Genomic DNA, 27083 nt, shown 5'->3' with positions numbered 1-27083 from the left:
GCCACCAGCAGGAGAAGGTGTTCTTGAGGCGAGGGGGGCAGATAAGGGCATAGAGGAGCGGGTGGCGCCTGGCCCGTGGCGCTCGTGTCCCTTTGTTACTGGCTGATCGGCCTCAGATAAGGCGTCCAGCCAGGAACGTGCAGGTAGCTGCACGAGCTGTTTTCCAGCCCAGTTCTCAGGCCCTGGCTGGGGACTGTGAATGGCAAAGGCCAGCTTCCACTGCATTCTGCCCTGGGGCTGGGCAGCAGCTCCCCTGGCACCCTTCCTTGGGCACAGCTCCCCTGGGTGCAGATCCCCTGGCATCATCCCTTGGGCGCAGAGCCCCTGGCACCCTCCCCTGGGTGCAGATCCCCTGGCACCCTCCCTTGGGTGCAGCTCCTACCACACTTGCCCTGGGCCTGGGTGGGGGGAGGGGCGGCATGTCCCAGGCCTGGACAAAGAGACTTTCCCAATATAGTGTCAGCTGTGGTCCAGGTAGAGGGCTTTAACCTATGGTAGCAATGGCCAGGGCCTAAGGCAGGGGTACATTGCGGTGGGCTGACAGCAGGATGGGCAGCTGTCAGGGTTAAAAGATGGGTACCCTCACAGGAGAGCACAGGTGGAACATTCAGCCTCACTGTGCCCATGTGCCTGGGTTGCTCTGGGCAGCAGAGGCCCTGGGGCGCCAGTTGCAGCTGGCACCTACGCCCAGGGTGCAGCGGAGCTGGAGCTGGCTGACAGTTCAGGGCGATGCTCCCAGCCATTCACTCCTGCGGTGTTATTGGTGTGATTCGGGGGCCCTGCAGGGACGTAAGCAGGCTCCCTGAGCTGCTGGGAGCCAGCACCAGAGGCAGCGGGTAGCCACCACAGCTGAGCCCGCAGCCTGAAGGCTCCAAGGCAGACAGCCAAGAGAGAGCCCAACATTTATTCAAAATCCCTGGCCCCAGGTGCGGGGCCAGTCCCAGGATTTGGGAACACTGTTTGGGTCAACTGAGGCCAGCCCTGGCCAGCTGGCACCCATACATTTGACCAGCAGCTGGGCAGGTCATGACCAAACCCCAGCAGACCCCACGCTAAGGACAGATCCTTGGCTGTGTGCGTGTGGAACAATCCCCCCAATAACTGCTCTGTGGGGTGCAATCACCCAAGAGTCTGCTCTGGGAGGGGTGGTAAAATGCAGCTTAGGGTCCAGATTGTTCTTAACAGCAGCCATTTTGGAGCTTCATTAAGGAACAGAGGGGTACAGCCCTCAGGCCGCATTGCCTGCTGAGACCTGTAGCTCTCCAGGCTGCTCCATCCCAAAGGCAGGGACCGGAGCCGCAGGCTCCCTTCTCTATAGATTGACTGTGAACCTTGCACTCCCTGGCACCGCCAGCACAGGTGCTGTTGGTAACTGAGGGGAAGGGAGGCAGCATTCTGCGTTGTCAATAGCACCCCTGTCCACCCATCTGGCATGTGAACGAAGCACAGGCTTACACGGGTGTAAGTCAAAGAGAGGCGGTAACGTTTAATGGCAATAACCAAGAGCACAGCCAGGGGTATCAGCAGGACATGTGAGGAAGGGCCAGTGCAGCCGCATTCGGGGCACCCTTCAGGACCATAGTGGCCCAGCACAGAGTGGAGGCCATAGGGCCAGCAGGCACAGAGTTGTGAGCTGGCACAGCCCCTTACACAACGGGACACCCTCACCCAGAGCTATGACCCATTCACTCACTACAGAGCCAGTGGTGGAAATGCTGGACAGAGTCAGTATTCAAAATCCCCCCCAGCAATGAAAACTAATCATGACTCCGCCCTGGGAGTCCAGTCCCCAAAAGGTGAGTCCACCTTTGTGTGAATCAAATGTGAATGGTCCTGGGCTTTGTTAGAGGCTGGGTCTAGTTGTGTGGCAAGGGGAGGGCTTGCAATGAGTGGAGTGACGCAAGCTGGCACGGCCAGATGGGCAGCACAGAGCTCCACACTGAGGGTGGCACAGCAGCTCCTGCCAGGGTATCTCGAGAGGCAGACAGACAGGGACTTCACATACACAGCCATCAATGGGGGGGCTGGGCTAAGCCAGTAAACCCTCCGGCTGCTTCTCAGCATAGGACAGGCTCAGGGAGCTCCCCCAGGGCACCGCAAGGCTGATGCAAGGCACCCTGCCAGCAGTGCAACGCTACGCTGAGACATGAGCAACAGTGGGGGCGTGGTGGTTATCTTTGGGAGTGGCTGTTTGGAAGAACCTTGTGAAAGTGATAGGAGGCCCTAATACCCGCAGCTGGGGGCACAGTGAGCCCTGTGCCATGCTGAGGGGAGCTGGGCTCAACACCAAGAGGGGACCGCTGGGCAGCAGCAGAGTCGAGGGAGGGGGAGTCCTGCATTCCCTAGTCCTTGGCAAAGTAAAGACAGACACAGAGCAGGGAGTGGGCAGGGGAGGGACTGACTCAGACTAGGGCTCAGCAGCCTGCTTGGGGTAATGTACTATGGGGGGGAAGTGGCTGCAGATGGCAGAGGGGAGAGAAGCACTAGAGCAGGGGGCATGGTTCCCTGTTCAGCTGCCTGACGTGGCTAGGCCCGGGAAGCAGCGCCAGAGCCCTTGTGTTTGTAGTATGGCTCGTCTGCCCCTAATTCATGTTAAAGTTAGTCTGGACAGGGGAGGGTGAGGAGGGGGGAGGGCTTCAATCCTTCCAGTCCTTTTTTATACAGAGGTGCCACTCCCAGGAGAGATGGTCTGTTCTGTCGTCGTCAGTGAAGAAGGATTTGATGTGGTAGGTGCCCCGCACCAGCACGCCCTTGGGGGCCTCGTCCAGGGGGGTCAGGAACTCGTACTCCTCGGCGCGGGGTCCATAGCTGCCCATCATGTAGACGTCTTTATCCACTGGGCACAGAGAGAGAAGGGGGAGCCGTCAGCATGAACAGGGGCGAATGTTCTGGAGCAGACACCAGGTGGCAACAATGTGTGTGCGTGGGTGGGCACCGAATGCCTGTGGTGACTTGGGGCCGAGGGTGGGGCTAGAGAGCTTGACCAGCATCAGGAGTACCCACACCCCATATCAGACTGCCGAGCTCCACATGGCCAGTTGGGTTGCCCCCCACAGAGCCCCAAGCAAGACCTGGAGACCAGCTGGGCTGAGGTGCAGACTCACCTCTTAAGCCTTTCCTGTAGGTGTGATGCAAATACTTCAGGCCACAGACAATCTCCTTGTTCACCTGCAGAGCAGAAGGGTCAAAGTCAGGGGGACACCTCCTGCCAGCGCCTCGCTCCCTGCACCTGCTGGAGGACACCTCCCTCTGGAGACCCCATGGAGAGCAGCTTTGGGAGAGCTGCAGGGCAGATGGCGGTGACCCTCCTTGAGCACTCACCAGGGAGGCATCTGATACACAGGGGCTCTATCTGCCCTCAGGTCCTGCTCGTTCGCTGCCCTGCCCCCCATTTCCCATCCCAGCGTGCGAGCCTCCAGCTCAGCCTGGCTCTCATGCGGGAGAGCGGTACGCAGCCCGCAGTGCAGTGGGAAGGGCGCGCACCCAGCAGCGTCACTGCACCGACCTGCATCACCATGGAGCACAGGCAGCAGGGCACGTTCCAGAGAGTGCCACCAGCCAAGTGCTAGGCAGTGTCAGCCATGACCAGTTGTTCTGCCAGAGGAGACGGCGCCCATTGACCCACATACTGCAAGCGAGTGCCCCAGGCCTAGCTAGGGTCCACGCTGCAGGAGCAGCTCACCTTGAACGAAATCTTCACTCTGTAATCCACCCCTTCCTTCAGCACAAACGACTGGCTCTTCAGCGCCTCCAGATCCCCTGCACCAGTGAGAGGAGAGCCTTCAGCCTGCCTGTCCCTGTCCCCCTTCCGCCAGGACCCAGAACTCGCCCCTCCCCAGACACATGGGCATGGACAGCGTCCCCTTGGAATCCCAACACCTAGGAGCAGGGATGGACTGAGGGCAAATGGGGCCTGTCTCCCGCCTCCCCGTACACCTCCCGAGGGCAGGATCTCCCGGGGAGCAGGGGTTAGCCCGTGAGTGGCTGCCGGGTTATTTAGCTGCTCCCCCCACATCCTTGCCCCTGCCAGGGGGCGTGCTGGGCTGGCCCTGCTCACCTGTTAAGTCCATGGTGATGGGCCCTGGAGCCTGGTCACACAGCAGAGTCAGTCTCGTCAAGGTGACGTTAGCCATGCTGGGATCTAGAGGCGGCAGGAGGGGCAGAGTCGGTAGCTGGGCACGGTTGTCACCCGATTCCCCCTCCCCCCCACTTTTCCAAGAGAACACGGCTTCTTCTGCCATCCAAACCTGTTGCTTTAGCAGCTTCTTGCAGACAGAGCTCGAGGCCAGGCTCCCCTTGCAGCTGCTGCCCGCTGTGCACACCCTAGCCCAGTAGTAGCTCACCGTGCCGCCGCCCTATTCCTAATGGAGCAGCTCCTGTGACTCTGGCATTATTCGTATCGCTAGAATAAGCCAATACCACAAACTCATCTGTATCAATCATTGTGAACATCACAAACAACATGAATCCAACACATCTATTCCAGGGACCTTACACTAGAGTCCCCTACGCCTCTGCATAGCTTGGCCCCCGGGGAGGTCACGACTGCCAACAACCCCGAGAACTAGAGGCCACCTCCCTGTCCCGGGACAAGGGCTGCCCTGCCAGAAACCTCTGCTCAGAAAGCTCAAACTAAGCAGGGATGGCAGGGGGCAGCCAGTACCTGCCCAGGCTACAGAGCCCATAGGTACCCTCCTGTAGTGCTACTTACCAGCTGATCAGCCAGGCCATGACCTGCAGGCCCATGACCAGAAGGGCAGCTACTGTCTGCTCCATCCAGTGCCAAGCAGGGGTGGTCCTCAGACAGGCAGGGTTAGCGCACCCTCAGCTAAATGGCTGCTTCAGCGGTAGCCCGGCCCATGTGACTGTGAGGCAGTGGAAATGTTGGCTGGCCAGGTCTCTGGGGTTGCAGCTAGGGGGCTGTGTGGAGGTGGCCGCTAGGCAGAAGGGTTTGTTCAGCGGCACAGCCAGGCCTAGTTAGGGGATAGGCCTGTGCTGTCTCATGGATTCATAGGGAGGCTCCATGGGTGAGCCACAAGCCACAGGCGAGCCACAAGAGCCTAGCTGGCTGCTAGGCAAGCTGGTTCTAGATCAGCGGTTGCCAAACTTTCCCAGTTGCAGCCTCCATCTCATTCACAGAATCTGTTGTCCCACCCCCTCCATTACTTGTAATCTGAAACTGTTTTTCAAGCTGGAAGGTGGAGGAGAAACGGAGCCCCCAGAGGCATCACACCTCTCCTGCCTGAAAGGCCACGGGGCCTGGCACAAACCCCGCGAGGGGGGGAAATGCAGCCGCAGGCCCATCTTGTAAACAGGCTTACAGAAGCCCTGGCACTGCAGAGCCTGCTGAAGGTGGGGGCTCCCTACCCAGTCCAGGGGCTCTCTGACCAACCAAGGCAGAACGTGTCAGGCTACCATGGCACCGCTCCCCAGAGAGCACAAGGCAAGCCTGGGGCTGGCACGGCATGGAGGGGGCACAGTGAGCATTGCCATGGAATTGAGAGGAGGATGGTAATGTGGGCTGGGAGAATTCAGCCAGGCCTGTAGTGAGGGAGGGTAGGAGAGAGATAAAGTGGGCACGGCCCCTCCTTGGGGAGCCTCCCCTTTCCCCTGATGGCCTGTTGTAGCAAGGGCTCCTGAGAGCAGACCCTCGTGCCCAGCCATGGCGTGCTTGTGGCCCAGCCCCTAGCTCGCCCCCTGGCAACATGCTGCACATTTGGATACACACTGGCCCTGCATCAGCAGCTCCTGCTGACGGCCCAGACAGCCTCCTTCCCAGGACATGCCGAGCCTGGGGCGCTCGTCAAAACGGACCAAACTGCATTCTACTGCAGTGCTGGGCTGGCAGCACCCCGCCACCCGCAGCCCGACTTGGCCAGGCAGGTGGCCAAGTCACTGCCCCAGCCCCTGTCACACTCAGCCGTGGGATACATGGCCCGCTCAGGGCATGCCCCACAGCGGGGTACCAGCTCCCTCTCCCAGGGCTGAGACAGGCTACACAGCCCCTGGAGGACTATTCTACAGCTAACCAGAGAGATGCTACCTAGAGTTTCAGCCCAAACCCTCCACCAGCCATGGGAGAGCTGAAGGGGTGGTGCTTGCAGAGAGGAGCAGCGCGTGGAGCCACGTGTCCCCCGCCCTCCACCACGGGGTGCGTTGGCCCCTTCCAGGAGTGGTGTGAGGCTAGGGTAGGCAGGGAGCCTGCCTTAGCCTTGCTACGCCCTCTGCCAACCGGGAGCCACCAGAAGTAGGTGCTGCCTGGCAGGAGGCCGCAACCCAACCCCCAGCCCTGAGCCCCCTCTCCAAGCCAGCACTCCATACCCTTCTGCACCCTGAACCCCTTTCTGCACCCAAAGCCACAGCCCTGACCCCCTCCCAGAGCCAGCACTCTGTACCCACTCCTTCACCCCAACACTGCACCAGCATTGACCCCGCTCCCAGAGCCAGCACAATGTATGCCATCCTGCACCCCAACACTCTGCCCCAACTCAGAGCTCCCTCCTGCACCCAAACTGCCTCCCAGAGCCCACACTCTGCACTCCCTCCTGTACCCCAATACTGCCCCCGGCTCAGCCCAGAGCCCTCTCCCACACTGTGAACCCCTTGGCCCCAGCCCAGAGCCTGCACCCCTCCCCAACCCAATCCCCTGCCTAGTGAAAGTGGGTGAGGGAGAGTGAGTGACAGGGGAATAGAGTGAGTGGGGCAGAGCTTTGAGGAAAGGGCGGGGCCTTGGGGAAGGGGCAGGGTAGATCCTGGGTTGCTCTTAGATTCAAAAGGTGATCTTGGGCATAAAAAGGTTGAAGACCACTGGTCTAGGCAGTGTCTCTAAGGTCAGGGAGACTGTGACATTACACCCCAGATTTTTCACTGAAATATTGTTATGATTATAGCATATCTAAGATGTAGTTTATGCAAGATGGGTCATGTGAGATATCAGTGGAAAGGTTATGGTTTACTGAATAAGATTATCCTATTTGTATGCATGTATCATTTTTGTATCTGAAGTTAGGAATATTGACTATGTATCAACTACAAGTGTGTTTACACCTGGGGAACGCCCACCAAACAGAATGCAATCAGTGTGGATGGGCCATTAGGAAGAACAATAGGTCTTTGAAGATGCTAATCTCCCATCTTCCTGAGAAGCTTTTCTGGGATGCTACAAATGCGTCTGACTCATGGCTGCTTTGGCACTGCAAGGTCATGTGATCACGTCACTTGGTACTAGATGATAGAATACCAGTATTTTTACACTGGGTGGGTGGGGGGGAAACCAGGGTTCCTGCCCTATGTAAAACGTATATAAGGCCAGGGACTGACTTAATCAGGGCTCATTGTTCACTGAATCCCCACCCAGGATGACTGCTGGAAAAATCTAAAAGAAACACAGTGGAGGGGAGATAAGAGCTGAACCCAGGCTGGAAAAGGTGTCTGGCCTTTGAAAGAAATGCCTAAAACAACATTTAGGGTGAGAAATTACTACTTGTAAGCAGTTTCTTTAGTGTATTAAGCTCACACTGTGGTTTTTGTTTTATCTGCAGGGTGATCCGCTTTGATCCATTTGCTAATCCTTATAGTCACTTAAAATCTATCTTTTGTAGTTAATAAACGTGGTTTTGTTTTCTCTAAAACCAGTTTGTGGAATTCATAACAGGGGGGCTGCGCAGATCTTCCTCCACATTGAGGGAGGGAGCGAATTTCATGAGCTTACGCTGTACAATTCTCTGTGCAGTGCAAGACAATATCATTTTTGGTTTACACTTCAGAGGGGGTGTGCACTTGAGTGCTGGGCAACCCCTGAGCTGAGTCTTCCCAGGCAGAGCTGATCTCAGTGTCTGTGTCTCTCTGCAGCTGGGTATGGCCCTACCTGTGTGTGCTTGGAGGAGACTGGAGAGCCTGGCTCAGCAGGACAGTGTAAGGGAGCACAGGCTGGTGGAACAGGCGGGCTCAATGGTACCCCAGTACATCAAGTGGCACCCTGGGGGGAGTTGGGGTTTAACCCATCACAGAGACCATGTGGGGAATCCAGCCAGAGAGGGGGGCACTTGGGGTGCAGAGCACAGGGGGGAATGGGAAAAGGATTATTATGCAAATGAGGAAGTGTCTCACCATCAGATATGCTGATTAGGGCACTGCCTCATTTGCAAGTCGTCTCCAGCTGTCTGGCTCCAGGCAGAGCCAAGTGGCATCGTGCCCAGGGCACAGATACGGGCGTCAGGATCCTGACAAAGGCAGTCAGGACCAAGGGTCAGAGCAAGGGCAAACCTGAAGCTGGGAGCAGCCGAGGAATTCTCAGTCAGGTTCCAGGCTGGGTTTGATACCATGGATCACAGTCCAAGTCAGCGGGGCTGACGTCAGAAAAGGGCGGGTGCCTACACAGGGTTGATGGTGCCCATGCAGATGACAAGAGAAGTCCCAAAGAAGGGGAGATGCAGCAGCTGGCAAGGGCATTCCAGTGGGCATCCTTCACCTTCTATACAGTGATTGGCTCTGCCGTGGCCAACATTATTATTCAGCTGGGGTTGGGGATGCAGCCATGCTGAGAATCTGCAGTCAGGATCAGGGCACCTTGTGCTAGGTACTGTACAGACACGGAACAAATCTGTGCCAAGGTATTGCCGGCCCCACCTCTTAATCCTTATTCTTACCACTGACTGCTGTAACAAGGGAACTGTGCATCGCCTATGTGCCCCAGGCCCCGGCCCCTTCCTATCCCCGCAATGACCCTGGAGGCAGTGAGAAGACCCACACGACAGCAGCCGTGCCAGATCCCTCCCCAAGCAGATCAGTCCCTAGAATTGCAACCATCCCCTTCCTGGCCTAGCGGGGACACAAAAGCACCCCTCCCGCTGCCCAGCACACTAAGCCCAGGGGCTGTGGGTTGCCTTGTGAGGCAGGCAGGAGGTGCCCTAATCTTCAGGGGATGAGCCCTGGCTGGATCCAGCACATTCCAACGAACCCAGCACATGGCCAAGGGAGATGCTCATGTGCCCACTGTTGCCTCCAGAGGCAGAGGACAAATGCAGCTACTGCGAGCTGGGAGTGCTGCCCTGTCAGCCCCTATTTCCCAGTGTTGACATTGCACCAGGGGCTCACTTCTCCCCTCTCCCTCTAACCCAGCCAAGAGGAGCTGGAGCTAACCAGGCTCCTGGCTGCTTTGGCCCTCACCTCCTTTGTGTTATTTAAAGCATAGCTGTGGACTGCTGTTTATCACTGGCCCTCCCTGTACTGATGACTCAGCCTGGAGTCTCACCTAGCAGCGCTTGCTGGCTGCTCTGCTCTCCCCTAATGCTGTAATTCGCCAGCGCCCAGGCCTGGAGCTGCTTCCAAGACAGACTGGGCACATGTGACCACAGGGGCTGCAGCTTCTCTTGCTAAGCTCTCTTTGCCAACAGCGCCCAGCCACACTCAGATCTGGTCTTCATTGCTGCTATAAACGCAGAGGGGGCCAAGGCCAGGTGAACAGGCCCAGAAGAAGAGGTGGACTCCAGCCACAGCTCTGCTAGTGGCGCACTCAGGGCAAGCGTCAGGTACGGGATGTGGACCTGAGGCTGAAGAGGATCCTAATGACAGCAGGAAAGAATCCGCTGATTGTCCTGCATGTGGGAACGAATGATACGGCTAGATTCTCGGTGGACCGTATCAAGGGAGACTATGCCAGGCTGGGGAAGACACTTAAGGAAATCGAGGCTCAGGTGTTCTTCAGTTGGATTCTGCCTGTTCCTAGAGAAGGGCAACAAAGGTGTGACAAGATTATGGCGATCAACAGATGGCTCAGGCAGTGGTGCTATAAGGAGGGCTTTGGGATGTATGGCCACTGGGAGGCATTCATGGACAGAGGACACTTCTCTCGGGATGGACTTCACCTGAGTAGGGAGGGAAACAGACTTCTAGGATAGAGGCTGGCACAAATGATTAGAGTCATAGAATATTAGGGTTAGAAGAGACTTCAGGAGATCATCTAGTCCAACCCCCTGCTCAAAGCAGGACCAATCCTCAGACAGATTTTTGCCCCAAATACCTAAATAGCCCCCTCAAGGATTGAACTGACAACCCTGGGTTTAGCAGGCCAAGAGAGCTTTAAACTAGGAATTGGGGGAGATGTCCAGGTAATCTCCACACCAGAATTTAACACTGAGAGGGAAGAAAACGAAGCAAGAAAGGATACTGTCATGGGCCAGGAGAATGGACGTACGGAGGAAGGGTACTGTAGATACAATTCTAATAGGTGATACTGGTGGTAGAACGTCTGGGCCTAATCGGGTAAAGAACATGAGTGAAGCCAAACAGCAAGAATTAAAATGTTCGTACACCAATGCGAGGAGCCTAGGTAACAAAATGGAGGAACTAGACTTACTGGTGCAGGAAGTGAAACCGGATATTATAGGGATAACAGAAACATGGTGGAATAGTAGTCATGACTGGAGTACAGCTATTGAAGGCTATGTGCTGCTTAGGAAAGACAGAAATAAAGGCAAAGCTGGTGGAGTAACATTGTATATCAATGATGAGGTAGACTGTAAAGAAATAAGAAGGGATGGAATGGATAAGACACAGTCTGTCTGGGCAAAAATGAGCCCCCAATGTGATATGGCCATTAAAAAAGCTAATGCAGTCTTGGGATGCATCAGGCAAGGTATGTCCAGTAGAGATAAGGAGGTGTTAGTACCATTATACAAGGTACTGGTGAGACCTCATCTGGAATACTGTGTCCAGTTCTGGTCTCCCATGTTTAAGAAGTATGAATTCAAACTGGAACAGGTTCAGAGAAGGGCTGCTAGGATGATCCGAGGAATGGAAAACCTGTCTTATGAAAGGAGACTCAAAGAGCTCGGCTTGTTTAGCCTAACCAAAAGAAGGCTGAGGGGAGATACGATTTTTCTCTATAAATATATCAGAGTAAAAAATACCAGGGAGGGTGAGGAATTATTTTAGCTCAGTACAAATGTGGACACTGGAACAGATGGATATAAACCGGCTATCAGGAAGTTTAGACTTGAAATTAGATGAAGGTTTCTAACCATCAGAGGAGTGAAGTTCTGGACCAGCCTTCCAAGGGAAGTAGTGGGGGCAAAAGACATATCTGGCTTTAAGACTAAGCTTGATAAGTTTAGGGAGGAGATGGTATAATGGGATAACCTAATTTTGGCAATTAATTCATCTTTGACTACAAGCGGTAAATATGCCCAATGGCTTGTGATGGGATGTTAGATGTGGTGGGATCTGAGTTACTGCAGAGAATTCTTTCCTGGGTGTCTGGCTGGTGAGTCTTGCCCACACACTCAGGGTTTAGCTGATCGCCATATTTGGGGTTGGGAAGGAATCTTCCTCCAGGGCAGATTGGCAGTAGCCCTGGGGGGTTTCGCCTTCCTCTGCAGCCTTGGGCACGGGTCACTTGCTGGAAGATTCTCTGCACCTTGAAGTCTTTAAACCATGATTTGAGGACTTCAATGGCTCAGATACAGATCTGATACAGGAGTGGGTGGGTGAGATTCTGTGGCCCGCATTGTGCAGGAGGTCAGACTAGATGATCATAATGGCCCCTTCTGACCTTAAAGTCTATGATTCTATGACATGGAGGCTGGTTCCCATAGGAACTTCCCCATTGCAATGGCTGGAGTGTTTTGGATTGCTGCTGATCTCCCTCAGCGAGTGCTAGAGCAGCTGGGGAAGGCTTCACATGGGAATGGCCTAACTTGGGTGAATTCAGAGAAACTGTGCACCTGCCCCTGTGACAAATAGAGAAGGTCTGGCTGGGAAGGGCCCTCTCCTCACTGGTTTTGACATTAGAAATTCAGGCCTTGTCTACCCTGTTTTTCCTGAAGATCACAGCCTTGCCTTCACTACACAAAGGTGCACTAACACTTGTATTACAGTCCTAGTGTAGACTGGGCAAGCTGAACCCTAGTTTTCCCCAGGACATAACACGTATTAGCTGGTGGAGATAACTACAACTTCCCTAGTCTACACTAGGCGTGTAACACATCCTAACATATGGTAAAAATACTCATTTTTCCCCTTGAAACCCAGTCTGCCAGCAGCATCACAGGAAATGGATCAGAACTGAGAGCAAATGAGATTTCTATCAGACCAGTTCGAGTCTTCCACGGAGATCTTCAGACAGAAATATCAAGAATCTCCTGTTTTAAGGTACAAGCGTTTGATAGTTAAGGAGTCCAAGCATGGCCTTTATAGACAAAAGAATGGCCACAAATCCAGTTGTTCCTTTAATAAAACAAAATGGAGAATTTAGCAAATTAACTTTTCTTTGAAGAGAAACATACTGCAGAGAGAGACAGACCGATTGGCTCAGAAGACCAAAGAATCAAGGTCTTCACTTGGCTAAGCATCAGCTAAGTGGAAAATGAGAAGAGCCTGCAAACACGTGCCCTGTGAGCGATGGGGGCCAATGTGATGCAGGCGAGAGCTTAACTGAGTTACAGCCACATCTGTGCAATATTTTAGCTCTGCTTCAGCCTGCATTATAGCTGCTCCTGTTGGAGTGTCATACAGCATAGGAGCACCACCCTGTGCCAGCTCTGTACCATCACAAGTGTTTCCCATGTTGAAGTCAATGACTGGAGACTTTTCCAGCAAAGTGTACCCAATGGAGCCCTTTATTAGGTGTGAGGTGACCAGGGTTTGCAGGGAAATTAGGGAGTGATGTGTGTGTGCATAGGAAAGTCTAAACACACAAGGCATTCTGCTTGGAAACAAATGCCTCCCCTCTGGGTGGGCCCAGACACATGCAGCGCTCATCTCAGAACAAAGGGTTCTCCCAAGAGACCAGGTGGCACTCCCAGGGCCTGGGACAGTTAAGACTAGACTGGACAAAGCCCTGGAGAAAAAGCTGTAGGGAACAAACTAATAGTTGGGATCTAACAGCGCTTCTCCGCCACTAGTATCCATGCTCTCCCGGTGCTGAGCAGCATGAAGAGAACTTCCTGTGGGGTTACTGAGGAGGTCAGTGGTGCACAGCTGCTCGCTGCCCATCACCAGGGCGTTTATTTGCGCTCTTCTTGGTCTGTGTTATTGCCTACAACTAAAGGGGATGTCTGGATATGTCACCACTCGGGCCATGCAGTGGCACAGACCCAGGCCTGTCGCTCACGGGTTAGAAAGCCGCCCCATGCAAATGGAGAAATGCTACAGCCTCAGAAGTGTTCAGACATGCAGGACTCCCGGCTGGCCAACTCAGTGAATCAAGCTCTCCACTTACCCTCATGGCAAAGGAGAGGAGCTGATGTCAACTGCCAAGACAGGGCCCAGGAAGCAGGGGGTGGGGAATAGCCAGTAGCCTGGGAAAGGGACAGGACACCAAGACCCCGTATATTGGTGACAATGCAGCACCACACTGCAGTCCCCACTCGGGGCACTGCGTGTGGGTCTACGCCTTAGGGCAGGGGTGGGCAAACTCTTTGGCCAGAGGGCCACATCTGGGATAGAAATTGTATGGTGGGTCACGAAAACTCACAAAATTGGGGTTGGGGTGTGGGAGGGCTCTGGTTGGGGGTGCAGGCTCTGAGGTGGGGCCAGAAATGAGGCATTCAGGGTGCGGGAGGGAGCTAGGGGTTTGGGGGTGAGGGCTTCGGCTGGGGATGCAGGCTCTGGGGTGGGGCTGGGGCTGAGGAGTTTGGGGTGCAGGAGGGTGCTCCAGGCTGGGACTGCGGGGTTCGGAGGGCAGGAGGGGGATCAGGGCTGGGGCAAGGGGAGGCTCAGGGGTGCAGGATCTGGGCAGTGCTTACCTCAAGCGGCTCTCAGAAGCAGCAGTATGTCCCTTCTCTGGCTCCTGTGCAGAAGTGTGGCCAGGCAGTTCTGCACACTGCCCCATCCGCAGGTACCGCCCCTGCAGCTCCCATTGGCTGCAGTTCCCAGCCAATGGGAGCTGCAGGGGCTGCGCTTGGGGTGGGGGCAGTGTGCAGAGCGTAGCCTCCTGACTGCCCCTCTGCATAGGAGCCGGAGAGAGGCTGTGTCACTGTTTCCGGGCGCCGCATGAAGCGGTCCCTGATCCTGCTCCCCAGCTGAAGCAGGGCAAGCCCCAGACCCCACTCCCCAGCAGGAGCTTAAGGGTTAGATTAAAATGGCTGGTGGGCCAGATCCAGCCTGCGAGCCGTAATTTGCCCACCCTGCCTTAGGTACTCCCAACAGGAGGGTGTCTCCATCTTGGTCACCTACGAATGAAAGGTACAAGGTCGCTCCATAACTGTTACTATGGAAACTACCACGGCAATAACGTAACCAAGGAGACTGCAGTACAGACCCAACCCTGGACAGCTGTTACAATTCAAAGGTGGGTGGAAAGCTACCACCGTCCCCTTCATAAATCTGGGGGAACAGATTGGCCCTGAGGGGAGGAATGGACTGAGGCAGCACCATTCCCAACAGAGGGAGGTGCAGTGATGCACCTGTCCCCCCCCATGCCCACATGGGCACAGCTCACAGCCCTACGTGCCACATGGCAGCTCCCCAATGGGGACAGACACCAGACCAAGAGGAGACGTTCTGCTTCCTCCACAGCACAACCCCCGCAGGAGACGTTCTGCTTCCACCCACAGGACTCAGTTGCTTTTCCAAGTTTGGAGCTGAAAGGAGCCAGGTAAGGAGCTTTCCACGTGGCTTCTCCTCCACTGGTACTGCCCCTGGGTGAGGATTAAACAGAGATGCCCTCCCCCACTGAGAACACCCCTTCCATGCTCCCGCAGAATGGGCCAGGGCCTTACCTACACCCACTGGGATGGGCCCCAGCAGCACCCGCTTGTATTTGTTCAAGCTGTCATCATCCTCATCCAGCTGCTGGATCTCCTGGAGGGTCTTCTTCTCAGGGGCCCTGTACGCCAAGTCCACATCATCCATCTCCTCCTCCAGGGGAGGCGTCATACCATCCTTGTCCACCATGATATCTGAGAGGAGGAGAAGCCAGTCAGAGCAAGGAGGGACCCACAGCCTCCTATGGGGGAGCCCCATGGCCCCTCACCCACCAACCTGGTGCCAATCCCTGGGGCTGGACAAACTGGTGTGAGCTGAGGGTGGGAAAGTTACCCTTCCCAGGGCACATGCAGCCTGTTGGGGAGAGGAGCAGTGCCAGGGAGAACAGGAGCGGGGTGGAGTGGGGTGAGGTGGCGGGGGATGGGACAGGAGTCTCGAGGAAGCAAGGGCCCAGGTTTGCCCTCCCCATGGCAATTCTCTGCTCACACCCTGCCCCATAGGAACAAAGCCATCACCCCAAGAGCAGCCTGAGTGGAGGGGACAGCCTAGTCCTCAGAGCTCCACTCTGCACCCCCCACCTCAGCCCCAGCCACCCCTCCAAGCATTGCAGCCATCGGCGGGTCTGTGTATTGCAGCTGCAGAGCCATTCTCCACCCTTCCCAGCAAGCGCTGGCCTCACCCCCAGTTAATGGAAGTGACGGGCAGGGCAGCCAGACTCCAAGCAGCCAGAAATCAATCCCAAGTTCATTTTTTTGCTTTTAGCTGCACTAGCAGCTGATCAGCCCATCAGCACCCTGCCTAATCACAGTAACTCCCCTGAGCAGGGCCGCCGAGCGGGGCGCAGCCCCACACCCCCCCATGGCCACCGAGCGGAGCACAGACCCCCACACTGCCCTGCACAGCCACCTAGCCAGGGGCCAGCCCCTCTTCCCCCCCCAACAGTCCCACATGCCCCAGACAAAGCACATCCCTCAGCCCAAGGGATAAAATGCAGCCACCAGCCTCAGCTGCCAGAACAGAGCAGAGATGGTCCCACAGGAAGAACCACACAGGCACAGAATCATAGAAGATTAGGGTTGGAAGAGACCTCAGGAGATCACCTAGTCCAACCCCCTGCTCAAAGCAGGACCAACCCCAACTAAATCATCCCAGCCAGAGCTTTGTCAAGCCAGGCCTTAAAAACCTCTAAGGATGGAGATTCCACCACCTCCCTAGGTAACCCATTCCAATGCTTCACCACTCTCCTAGTGAAATAGTGTTTCCTAATATCCAACCTAGACCACCACAACTTGAGACCATTGCTTCTTGTTCTGTCATCTGCCACCACTAAAAACAGCCATCCTCCATCCCCTTCAGGTAGTTGAAGGCTGCTATCAAATCCCCCCTCACTCTTCTCTTCTGCAGATTAAAGAACCCCAGTTCCCTCAGCCTCCCCTCGTAAGTCATGTGCCCCAGTCCCGATCATTTTTGTTGTCCTCCACTGGACTCTCTCAAATTTGTCCACATCACTTCTGTAGTGGGGGGGGGGGGGCGGGGGAGGGGAATATGACCAAAACTGGACACAATACTCCAGGTGTGGCCTCACCAGTGCCAAACAGAAGAGATCCAGGCCAGTCACTGATCAGCCCCGGGAAAGACCAAGTGCAGTTCCTAGCGATGCTCCAAGAGCAAGTTGCAGTTCCCCTTTGGGAGGGGCCCTGGGCCATGAGCTAGGATCTAGTCACTGCAGATGGAGATGAAGGCATTTCCTCACCCCAGTCCCACGTCCAAGGGCCAGGTGTGCATGGGAGACAGGGCCCTGAGTGCCCACTTGGCTGCTCTCCTCGGAAGTGATGGGAAGGGGCCACACTCCCCACAGCTCAGCCCTGCAGCTGGTTTGGCAGCCTACAGGTGAAGTCTCTCTCCAGCTGCTGGTCTTGCCGTCTCCGGGCTCCGCATCACACCAGGCTCTCGCCAACTCAGTACCACCAGCAAGGGGGTCCACAGGGTAAGCAATGCCTCCAATGACACCCAGGCTGCTCTGTGGCCTCAGGTGGCAGCACAGGGTCACTGCAGTGTGAGGGGGCTGACAGGGACCACAGAGCTCCAGCATGAATGCTGCTGGGGTGGAAAGAGCCGTGAGAGACTCCAGCTGGAGGGGATCTGAGCACCCAGAACCTGAAGAGCCGCACAGGACTGCCTAGTGTCACCCAATTCCCAGCCTTGTGCAGAGTCGGTGCCTCAGGCTATCACGCTGTGAGATTGCCGCACCTCCAGGTAGGCAGAATTCAGGCTGCTGGACAGACCCATCAGGATCAGGCGTGGCACTCCAAGGGGACCTAGCCATCCGTGCTGCTGTGAAGCCTAAGAAGTGGGGAGGAGTCACTCTCCCCCAACCCAGTAGGGAGCATTCCCAGGCTAGAGAGCATCTCAGGGGCGCTGTGCCCTGCACTGGGGGCCCCAGGGGTACTTCTCAGCAGGACAGGTACCCAGCCCCGGCACACTGGAGCAGCCTTGTTTGAGACACCAGCAGCTCCAGGTGCCCACCCTACACGTTTGCCATCCTGTTTAAATAGCAAACATTCAATCTCCTCTTCAGAACGGTAAAACAGCAGGAAAGTAGCTGGGGAACGGGCTCCAGCCTGATAATGGTGTTCCTGGCTCTGGGTCATGCAGTGAGGCCAGTTTGCAGCAAGCAGCGCCCAAGTGCCAGGTTTGACAATCTGCCCTGATCTATTATTTGTATTACCATAGTGTCCAGCCATGGACCAGGAGCCCACAGTGCTAAGCACTGTGCATTATCTATTACAAGTATTATGGTAGCATCCAGGAGCCCACTGTGCAAGGTGTTGTACAAACAGATCTAGTCTCCCGTGTTCCTGAATCATCCGAGTTTAGCACTTCTTTGAATTGATCCCCTCTTTCCAGGTACTCAGCAAGTTCCGCAAATAGTCCCCAGACTGCACAGCACAGGGGAGTGATTTGCTGCAAGTGTCCCACTTTCACAACTCCAGCTGCACTGGTCAGCTTTGACCGGCCCCATGAGGTCACCTGATGTTCCCATTCCACTCAAGAGTCAGTTTGCGGGGCCAGTGCTCTCCTCAACGTGCCCCATTTGCTACACGCTTCCTTGCCAGTGATTTGTAGAAGAATCCCAGGGTGAAGTGTGTGTGTGGGGTCCCACTACCAGTTCAAACACCCAGTGCAATTGTGCAGCGAGGGCCGGGAAGCCAGGCCTGGCCTTTGCCTGTATAGCACCAACATCGCACCATTCCAGCAGAAACGCTAGGAAGGCTGAGCAGCGACAACGTACTGACCAATCCCCTCATTAACAACCCATCTGCTTGGAAGCAGGGAAGTGAACAGTTCAAGCCATCACAATTCCCACCCAGCCCACCCACGCTTACCAAGCACAAAGCACCACATCTGTCACATTGCCTTTGCAGGTCGACTTTAATTCAAGCTCTACCAGCTGCGACACGACAGCCCTAGCCCTGCGCATCTGTCTGATTTTACAGACTCAAGAGGTTTCATCAACAAGCTGTGAGCTGCTCACTAACCCTCCCACCCTTCAGTAGTTCTCGTTCACACACACAAACACTTAAGGTTGCCAAAACCTGAACACTGAATTTCCCGATGTCTGTACAATCAAAAATCTGAGTCTTCAATCTGCATCAATTAACAGCTTTTGGCAGACAGAGAAGGTATTTAAAACCTGAATTAATTCTACTAATTAGAATCTGGTGCTTGTTTGTTTTTCCCCCCAATTTCCCATAAGTGAAGCAAGTACCTAGCGCCACCCAACAGCCACTCCATGCCAAGAGCTGGGAGCACGTATGTCGTTAAAGAAGAAAAACCCAGGACAGATGCATGGGAGATGCCTACATTGTACAGCCGCTTGGAAAGGAAAGTGAAATTGGCTCAGCATTCTCCTCTAGAGGCTTCACTCCTGTATATGTCATGGTGCTGGTCACATGCCCTGCTAGACCCTGACAGTTCAAAACCCTATTGGATTGGTGACTGTGCTAGCTCACTAGTCATACCCAGTCAGACACTGCCTGCAGCCACGCCTGGGGCACCAGCCCTGTGGGGAAGGACTTGGACAGATGAAGAGTGAACACTGCTCTCCCCTTACCCCTACTCCTGAGGACAAAGAGAGGCTTCTGCAGAGACACAGACATCAGTGACAGGGAGCCTGCCTGGCCACGGACTCAGTAACACACAGGAGAAAGCAAAATCCCTTCTACTTATTTCAGCCAGGAGTAGGAGCCCACTGCACTAGCAGGCCTGGGAGAATGGGAGGATTACCAGCACCTGGGGGGACCTGGGAACTCTGGTTGGCTTTAGCCTTAGGCGAGCAGCTTGGACGAGCTGTATTTACTTAGGGAAGTGTCCGACGCAGAGCTAGGGGCAGCGCTGTGCCCAAGACAAACCTGAGCCTGTCCACTCGGAGAGACAAGGTGGGTGAGGGAATATCTTTATTGGACCAATTTCTGCTGGTGAGAGGGAAGCCGTTAGGCTTCCACGGAGCTCTGGGGCTCCTCACCCCCCTTGCCTATCTAGTATCCTGGGACCAACAGGCAACAATGACACTGATTGCTCCTGGGCTGGCGGTTGGTGGAGCTGGGGCTAGTGCATGTTGGGAGAGTGGGATGACCCCTGCTGTGGGGCGCTGCCGATTTAGTTCCTTATGACAAAGGGTGAGCCTGGTTTCCAAATGAGACCATCTCACAGGCAGCTCCTCCCTCCCCTGCCACCTCAGACCCGCCTGCATGCACAGCTGGGCTACAGTCTGCCCACTCCCACTTCCTCAGTTACACAGGAAAGCTGCTGGCTAGGGCCGGCTCGACCATTTTTGTCCCCCCAAGCAAAAAAAAAAAAAAAGCCGCCCGGACTGTGCCGCCCCTTAGCATGTGCCGCGCCTGGCACATGCTTCCTCCGCTGGTGCCTGGAGCTGGCCCTGCTACTAGCCTGGCTGAGTAAGGCCCATTTCTGCAGCCTCTGGTCTAAGGGCTCGGCCAGGAGGCTGGGGTGCTTCTAGGACTCAGAATGTGGGAGTGGGGGACAAAATCTCTGGATTGAGGTCTGAGCCCAAACACCAGAGCTGCTCACCGCCCAGTGCCCTGCAAGCCCCAGCACACACACACCCAGTGCCCCCACAGCTGCTGTGACCGTCTGTCTCAGTGGGGGAGGCCCCTCCCTCCTGCTCTGGTAAAATGCAGTCAGGCAGCCAAAGAGTTAATAGTGCGGCACCTGCAGGTTGCTATTGCAGCCAGGTGGGTGGTTGCTTGGTAACTGTACCTGTAGGGAGCTCTGTGGAGTGCTCCCTGGGGGGAAGGAGGGGAGCATCTGGGCCCCAGGGCGGGGCATGTGCTCCCCAGTTGCAGGAGAATTGCTCCAGATCATGCCTGTGCTGTGGGCTGGAATCCTTGCTCAGGTAGGCCATGGGCAGCTCTGGGGGGTCATGTCATGCAAGGGAATTTACCACGCACAGCTGCTTTGCCCTCTAACCCCTCTCAAATGGCATGAGTGGGCAGCAAAGGCCTCTGCTTGCCTCCACGGAGGCTGGACGGAGCCCTTCCCAGGGGCTGCTGCTAGCCACGAGAGCCCATGCTGCAGTCCTGCAGTGCATGACCTAGGGCCTTTCTGGGGCAGGGTGTCTATTGGTTAGAGCAGGGAGCCGGGAGTTCTGTTCCCCACCCAGGCATCACTAACCTACCGTGCCGCGACAAAGTGCTACTCTGTGGGCATGGTGGTGTCACACTAGAGCCGCGCTGTGCCTGGACTCTGTTCCCCCTTTAACTTCCTGGGGGAGTGCTCGGAGGTCACAGGGTGGGAGGGGCTGTCTGGGCCAGGAGCAGGATGACAAGTGGCCCCTTTGCGCTGCTGATGCTGGTGGCTGCAGAGATGCAGCTTCCAAGCAGCCACGGGCAGGGCAAGGCTCTCAGCCATCGCCAGCTCGAGCCGCAACACCAGGCATGTCTGTGATGCCGCAGGCACAGAACGAGGGCCAGGCAGCAAGCGGCACGCTCCGGCTGCAGAAACAGCCAATGGATCATTCGATTCCCTGCACCAGCCCCTGCCAGTAGGCCTGGCATGGGCGCTCTGGGGCCCACCGCTGGAAGGGAGAGCACACAGGGCGCCGCTTGCTGTGCACACTTTGCCACTCAAACCCAGGGCTTAGTTACCTGCAGATCCAAGAAAGGAAAACCGCTGTCTGCTCTCGCTCCAACATGGATGTGGGAAGGGTTGGGCAAGGCTCTCAGGCCTGGTCCCGACCCCTCCCCATGGCTAGCAGCACTGGTGAGCAGAAGGCACAGATGAGCTCCTCTGCTCTGAGGAACCTGCGGATTGGCCATTGCACAGGAGGCGAGAGCAGCCCCCAGGAGAAACAGCTGCTACGCTGGGAGGAGGGGATGCTGCAGAAAGCCCACAATAGAAACCCCGGGGTTCCTGGCTGCACATGTCGCATGCAGCCCCCTCCCCAGGGCGGATGCTCCTCTCACTCAGCCTGGTGTAAATCAGGAGCACCTCCGTGGAAATGCAGGCCACTGCTCCCACATGCAAGGTGAAGGCACTGGAGAATCAAGCCCCAGGAGAACTCCAAAGCATGCAGGTCCCTAAGCCAGGAGAACAGGGTTTAGAGCGGGCCAGGTAGCAAGTAAATGTGATCCTGGCAGCTGGAGCCAACCAGCCCCAGGTTTGATGCTAACACCTGGTTCCCTCACATTGTGACCCAGCCTGGCACACTTGTCTCCGCCCCAAAGAACACTCGCACCCACTGGCACACTAGGAAATGTTGGCACACAAGCCCAGCTGCCTGTGGGTGCAAGCACTCTAGAGCTTTCCCAAGGCCTGGCAGACCTGCCATGGATGTGTGGGCGAGCAGCATTCTGGGCACAGCTCCAGGTGATGGGCGCTGGGTGGAGGGCACTAGTTTTCCATTAACACCTATTTCACCAGCCTCTTCCCTCAGCCTACAGCTAGGGCCTGGAAAGGGCTGCTGTGCCCCCCATTCACCCTTCAGGCTCCGGCCCCCTTCTATGAGCAGCCTCCGACCAGCAGCAGGAAGGGCACCTCTTCACCGCCCTCACCCTAACCAGAGACTCAGCCCAGCCTTGGGGCTTGCAGGGAGAGTCCGGGGACTTTGGGCTAGGTCCCTTCCCAGCCCCTTGGGCCCTGGCAGGAAAAGGAGCCGCGAGGTCCCTGAAAGAACCCCAGCTGGCTCCCCAGAGCCACGGAGCCAGGAGCAGGCTCTGCTCCAGAAGTGGCTGTTGTTAATGAGCTGACAGTGCTCAGCGTTGGGGCTCCCAGGGAATGAGGGCAGCTCCATACTTTGCAGTGGGCCTGGCCGCTCATGGATGGTGCACACTCAGGCTGAGCAGCACATGGAGCTGGGCTTGGCCCCTGCAGGAGACTGACTCCGTGGGGACCTGGCGAGCTGAATGCGCTAGGGGCTCAGCTCATTGGAACAGTGTAACTAGGCATCACCTGGCAGGAACAGTAACACCTCATGGGAACCCCTCTAGGGCCCAAAACCAGAGCCCTCTGCAGCCAGCAGGCCCTGGGCTCTGCCCCCACCAGGCACCTAGCACCCAGCCCACTGCACAGTTGGGCAGAGCCAATGTTGAGCCTGACCAGCTGGCATTTCACATCCACTCTGCCCAGGTGTAAATGACACAGAAGGAGTGAGGTGGGGGACTGGCTCCTGGGTGGGCACAGCATGTGGTGGGCTGTCTGGCAAAGGGCGCTGTCAGTAAGCAGCCCTGGCTGAAGCAAGGGAGAGCAAGTGATGGGCATCACCACAGAGCCAGTGCCCTAACGACCACCTGCTGTGGCTCACGCCTCTTTCACAAAGCAGGTTCGGTCTCTGTGGACATCACCGGGGCTGTCCTGTTTGCCTTGGGCGCTGCTGGGAGCTAGAATGAGCCCCATTCCCCACACAAAGCACTGCACCAAGCCTGGAGCTTCTTCCTGAAGCCTAGGTAAGCTCCTCTGCAGCACCAATGCCCGACAGGCAGTTGGGAGGGAGAGCGAGGGCTCCGCAGATGCACCCCTGCCCCAATTCCCATCTGCACCAGAGCGCTCCAGCAGAAGCAGGGCCCAGTTTGTGACAGCTGCAAGGTACAGCTCACGGGAAAGCCCCTGCTCCCCTCCAGGCCAGTAGACCCCCATGCCCTCAGACGAGCTCACTGGGCTAGTGGGGCCACAGCAAACAGCACCCACCGTGCTGAACAAGTGCTCCCTGCTGGGGGTGCTGCTCAGCACCAGGGTGCAGGATGCAGCCCCCAGTGCCCTGGATTGGGTCCTGCCCCCCTTATAAAGCAGTCAGCACCCAGACTCCATTACAAGGCACGAGCCAGGCTCAGAGACCCCAGGCAGAGAGCAGCCCAGCACAGCCCCACCTCAGGCATGGAGAGAGAGTTTGCCAGCAGCTGCCTCCTCTCCCCTCTGCCGGCTCCTTGCTAGGGGCCTCTCCCAGAGGGGAACAGCCCATGGCTGCGAGACAGGGGGGGATCCTCTGAGCCCCTGGTGCCCCATAGCAAGTCTCTCCAGTTCCTTGCTTGGGGAGGAGGGAGGGAGAAACTGGTCTGAGCTTCACCCGCCCACCCCAACCTCCTCAGTGAAGTCATAACGCTGGGCTTGTGACGTCACAGCCTGTCGCCATGGAAATGGTTGTGATGTCTCAAATCCCTGAGGGGAGGGTGGTGGGCCCAGGATGGGGGTGGCCTGGTGGGAACCCGGAGGAGGGGTTATAGATATGGGAGGAGTGGTTAATCCCAGAGAGGGGGTCTAGGGGGATGGTCACAGTGGCACCTGTGGCGTGCTCCCAAGGCAGAGATCACCTGGCTCCACTGAGAGGACTTAGGGGCCAGTCCTAGCGACAGACTGAGGGAAGGTGGGATAGTTCTGCTCAGAGACAGCTCTGTGCCTGGTGGCCCGCCCCTTGCACACAGGGCCCTGCTCCCCACCCTGAGCCAGGCTTCTCATGGGAGGGAGGTGTCATCACAGGCCTCTGGGGCAGGAGTTGGGGAAGCTGCTCCCTACCAGAGCCCTGGAGCAGGGGAACAAGCCGGGGCTGTGCTGAGAGAGCGGCTGGGACTGGGGTCCCGGCTCTCTGCTCCCAGTGGTTCGAGCCAGAGCAGGTACTGGGTGTCAGCGAGCCAGCCTTGCTCCAGAGGTTTTGGAATGGCCTTGCCGGCTGCAGCCAGTCACGCCCAGCTCTTCGGAGCCTGGCTTGTCTCTCTGGATTGACAGTGGCAGAGCTGAACACAGGTCCCAGCTCACACGCCCTCTGGGGACCCTGCCAGCCCTCCACCATCAGCGCAGATCAGCACTCATCTGGGCCTGCAGAGCCGTCCTCCCAGCAGGATGCAGGGGACTTTTGTTCTGCAGGAGGCTGGAGCCACACCAGGGACAGCAAATGAGCCCACGCCCCAGCCTAAGGCCATAGCGGCTCTGCCTGGCACAGGCTGGCATGCCAGCTGGCAGCGACCCATCGGCCCCCTGCCTCAAGGGCTCAACGCGTGAGGACCTGTCCTCGGCATCAAATCCCCCACCAGCTCTCACACGGGGAAGGTCCCAGTGCTCACCGTGGGCACCAACTTGCCCTTCCTCTCCCTGCCACCTCCTATCTGCTCCTCCCAGCACAACAAAGGCTCGCCCAGCGCTTGCTCCAGCCCTGCTGTGCCCACACTTGATACCCTGAAAGGACAATGGAAAAACTGGACAAATCTATACAACTGTGAGACCAAGAGGGCAGCGAACCCCCAGTGCCCCTACCAGGCCTTGGACAGAGCAAAGGCAGCCTGGCTGCAGCTGAGCCCACACGTGCCCCCAGCCCTTGAGCCCAGATTGCAGGGAGTTAGCGGGAGGGGCTCTGCTGGGCATGGAAAACCCCTCACACCTCAGGGTGGCGCACTGGCCAGGAGCAACTTTAGGAGCAGCCGACTGGATACGTAGTTACCCACAATGCAGGTGCACCCCCCAGACCCTGCACACATATCCACACACACACAACCCCGGCTCCCGCACACAACCACATTCCTCTCGGCCTGTGCCGCCCGCACACACACACCTGCACCCCCCTCCGCCCATGCACGCACACCTCAGTCCTGGCTCCTGCACACAACCGAACACGTGCACACACTCCCGACCCTGGCCCCTGCATACACCCACTCTCCCTTCTGCCTGTGCACGCCCCCTGCACACACATACACGCCCATGCACTCCCCCCCGCCCATGCACACACACCCCGGCGGCCTGGCCCCTCCATACACTCACTCCCCACCCACTGTCCCTACACACAGCTGCACTGGCCTCCACCCGTGCACACACACCCCGGCAGCCCCTGCACACGCCCCGCCTCTGCGCACCCCGCCCTGCCTCCCCGGGCCCACAGCCCCACACCCTGGCCCGCCGGCCCCACCCCGCTGCCCCCGGCCCGGCCTGCCCCCCTCACCTCGGGCGCACACTGCCAGCCGCAGCAGCTCCAGCAACTGGCCGCCGAACTCGCACGCGTCCGAGCCCAGCATGGTGCCGCCCGAGCCAGCCGAAGGGGGTCGCCGCCGGGGGGTCACGGGGCCATGCGAGCCCCAGGCCGGCAGCCCGAGCCTGCTGCGGGGGAGCGGCCGGTGGCGAGCCGCGAACAGCCGGAGTGCGAGCAGAGCCGTGCCGTGCCGCGCCGCGCCGCGCCGGCCAGAGACGTACGGCCGCCCCCCCGCGCCAGCCCCAGCAGCCGCCAGACCGCGATGAGCTCATCGCCAGCTCGCCGCGCACACCCGCTCCCCTGCGGCCTGGCGGCCCCTCCCCGGGGATGGCGGGGGCGGGGGCAGGCAGCCAGCCGGGAGGGGCACGCTCGAGTCCAGCTGGTCTCCTGACTTGTGACTGCGGGCTCTGGCGGTGCCCACTAGGTCCGGCTGCCCCGCCAATCGCCTGGGGCACGGGGAGAGACGGGTTCAGGTCTCAACTCTGCCTGGCTTGGCGCAGGGACTGGCACCCACTTGCCAGGTGAGCGCCCTGACCACCAGCCTATTGGTTAGCTGGGGAGTCTAAGGCGAGAGGGGACCATTGTGATCATCTGGTCTGACCCGTCTGACACAGGCTAGAGACCTGCCTGGAATCCTTCCTAGAGTAGGACTCTTAGAAAAGCATCCACTAGTGATTTAAAAATGGTCAATGGTGGAGCATGGTGGTGGCAGGACCGACGCTAGGGGTTTGAGCATCCTAGGCGGACGGCAATTTCGCCACCCCGCGCGCTGATCCCGTGGCTCCGCTGGAGCTGACGCAGTGGTGCCTGCGGAAGGTCCGGTGCTCCGTGGCTCGGGTGGAGCTGCCGCAGTCATGCCTGCGGGAGGTTCATCTGAGCCGCGCGAGCAGCCAACCGTCCGCAGGCATGACTGCGGCAGCTTCACCGGAGCCGCGGACCAACGGATCCTCCGCAGGCACCACTGCGGCAGCTCCACCGGAGCCGCCTGCCGCCCCCTCTGGCAAAACGGCGCCCACCATTTATTCTGGCGCCCTAGGCGATTGCCTAGGCTGCCTAAATGGTAGCGCTGGCCCTGGGTGGTGGTAGATTCTCCAGTGGTTAATGACCATCTGTTTTAAAAACGTATGTCTGATCTCCAGTGAGAATATATCTAGCTTCAACTTCCAGCCATTGGCTCGTGTTCTACCCTTGCCTGCTAGACTGAAGAACCCACTATTAAATATTTATTCCCTGTGTAGGTACTTAGACTGTAACCAAGTTACCCCTTCACCAGTGGCAGATTTAGAGTTAGTGGGGCCCTGTGCTCAGCTTCATTTTTGCCCCCCCCCACTGAGCCAAGAAAAAGAACATTCTCTCTTTTCTCCCCTGCCCCCTTTTTTCATTTTTTTTCTTCACCCTCCTCCTATAAGTTATAGCAAGTAAATAAAAGTAAAGTGAGGTACCTTGATTGTTTTTGTAGTCTAACTTTTTTTTCACAGACGACTTAAAAATGGTTAAGGGTCTCGGCAGACCACTTAATGATATTTCCAAATATTGTTTGTACTTGATAGCTGAGTATTGTAAAGTGCTTTGAATAAGAGTTCTTTATTTAAAAATGTAAAAAAAAAACATTGGGGTGCTGGGTCTGGCCAGGAGTTAGGATGTGGGAGAAGGCTCAGGGTTGGGGTGTGGGATCTGGGAGAGAGTTAGGATGAGGTAAGGGGCTCAGGTTGGTGTGTGGGGTCTAGGGGAGAGTTAGGATGAGGGAAGGGGCTCAGGGTTGGTGTGTGGGGTCTGGGGGAGAGTTAGGGTGCAAGAGCAGGCTGGGGGTTGGGGTGCAGGGTCTGGCCAGGAGTTAGGATGTGGGAGGGGGCTCAGGGCTGGGGCAGAGGGTTGGGGTGTGGAGTGCTTACCTGGGGTAGCTCCTGTT

The 27083-nt window shown here is 57.1% G+C and overlaps 1 protein-coding gene across 1 annotated transcript; it reads right to left on the bottom strand.

The window, feature by feature from the left end:
* Positions 1-1461: 1461 nt before the first annotated feature.
* ARHGDIG (Rho GDP dissociation inhibitor gamma) lies at positions 1462-25300 on the bottom strand. The gene is made up of 6 exons (XM_030578381.1): positions 25148-25300; positions 14721-14900; positions 4058-4141; positions 3683-3759; positions 3105-3168; positions 1462-2836 (listed from the first exon to the last, which is right to left on the bottom strand). Exons 1-6 carry the CDS (start codon positions 25218-25220, stop codon positions 2637-2639), a joined length of 678 nt encoding a protein of 225 aa, XP_030434241.1. The 5' UTR covers positions 25221-25300; the 3' UTR covers positions 1462-2636.
* Between the last annotated feature and the right edge of the window lie 1783 nt (positions 25301-27083).

Source organism: Gopherus evgoodei, chromosome 10 (assembly GCF_007399415.2).
Source record: "Gopherus evgoodei ecotype Sinaloan lineage chromosome 10, rGopEvg1_v1.p, whole genome shotgun sequence".
Classification (NCBI taxonomy): Eukaryota; Metazoa; Chordata; order Testudines; family Testudinidae; genus Gopherus; species Gopherus evgoodei.
The sequence above is the reverse complement of the archived record's forward strand: the minus strand, read 5'-3'. Positions and strand labels throughout refer to the sequence as shown.

Coding starts and splice junctions, on each gene's coding strand:
- ARHGDIG (XM_030578381.1), bottom strand. CDS start 25,220: ATGCTGGGCTCGGACGCGTGCGAGTTCGGCGGCCAGTTGCTGGAGCTG. Junction 4,142..14,720: donor GCCCATCCCAGTGGGTGTAG/GTAAGGCCCTGG, acceptor TGCCGCCTCTAG/ATCCCAGCATGGCTAACGTC. Junction 2,837..3,104: donor CTACAGGAAAGGCTTAAGAG/GTGAGTCTGCAC, acceptor CTCTGTGCCCAG/TGGATAAAGACGTCTACATG.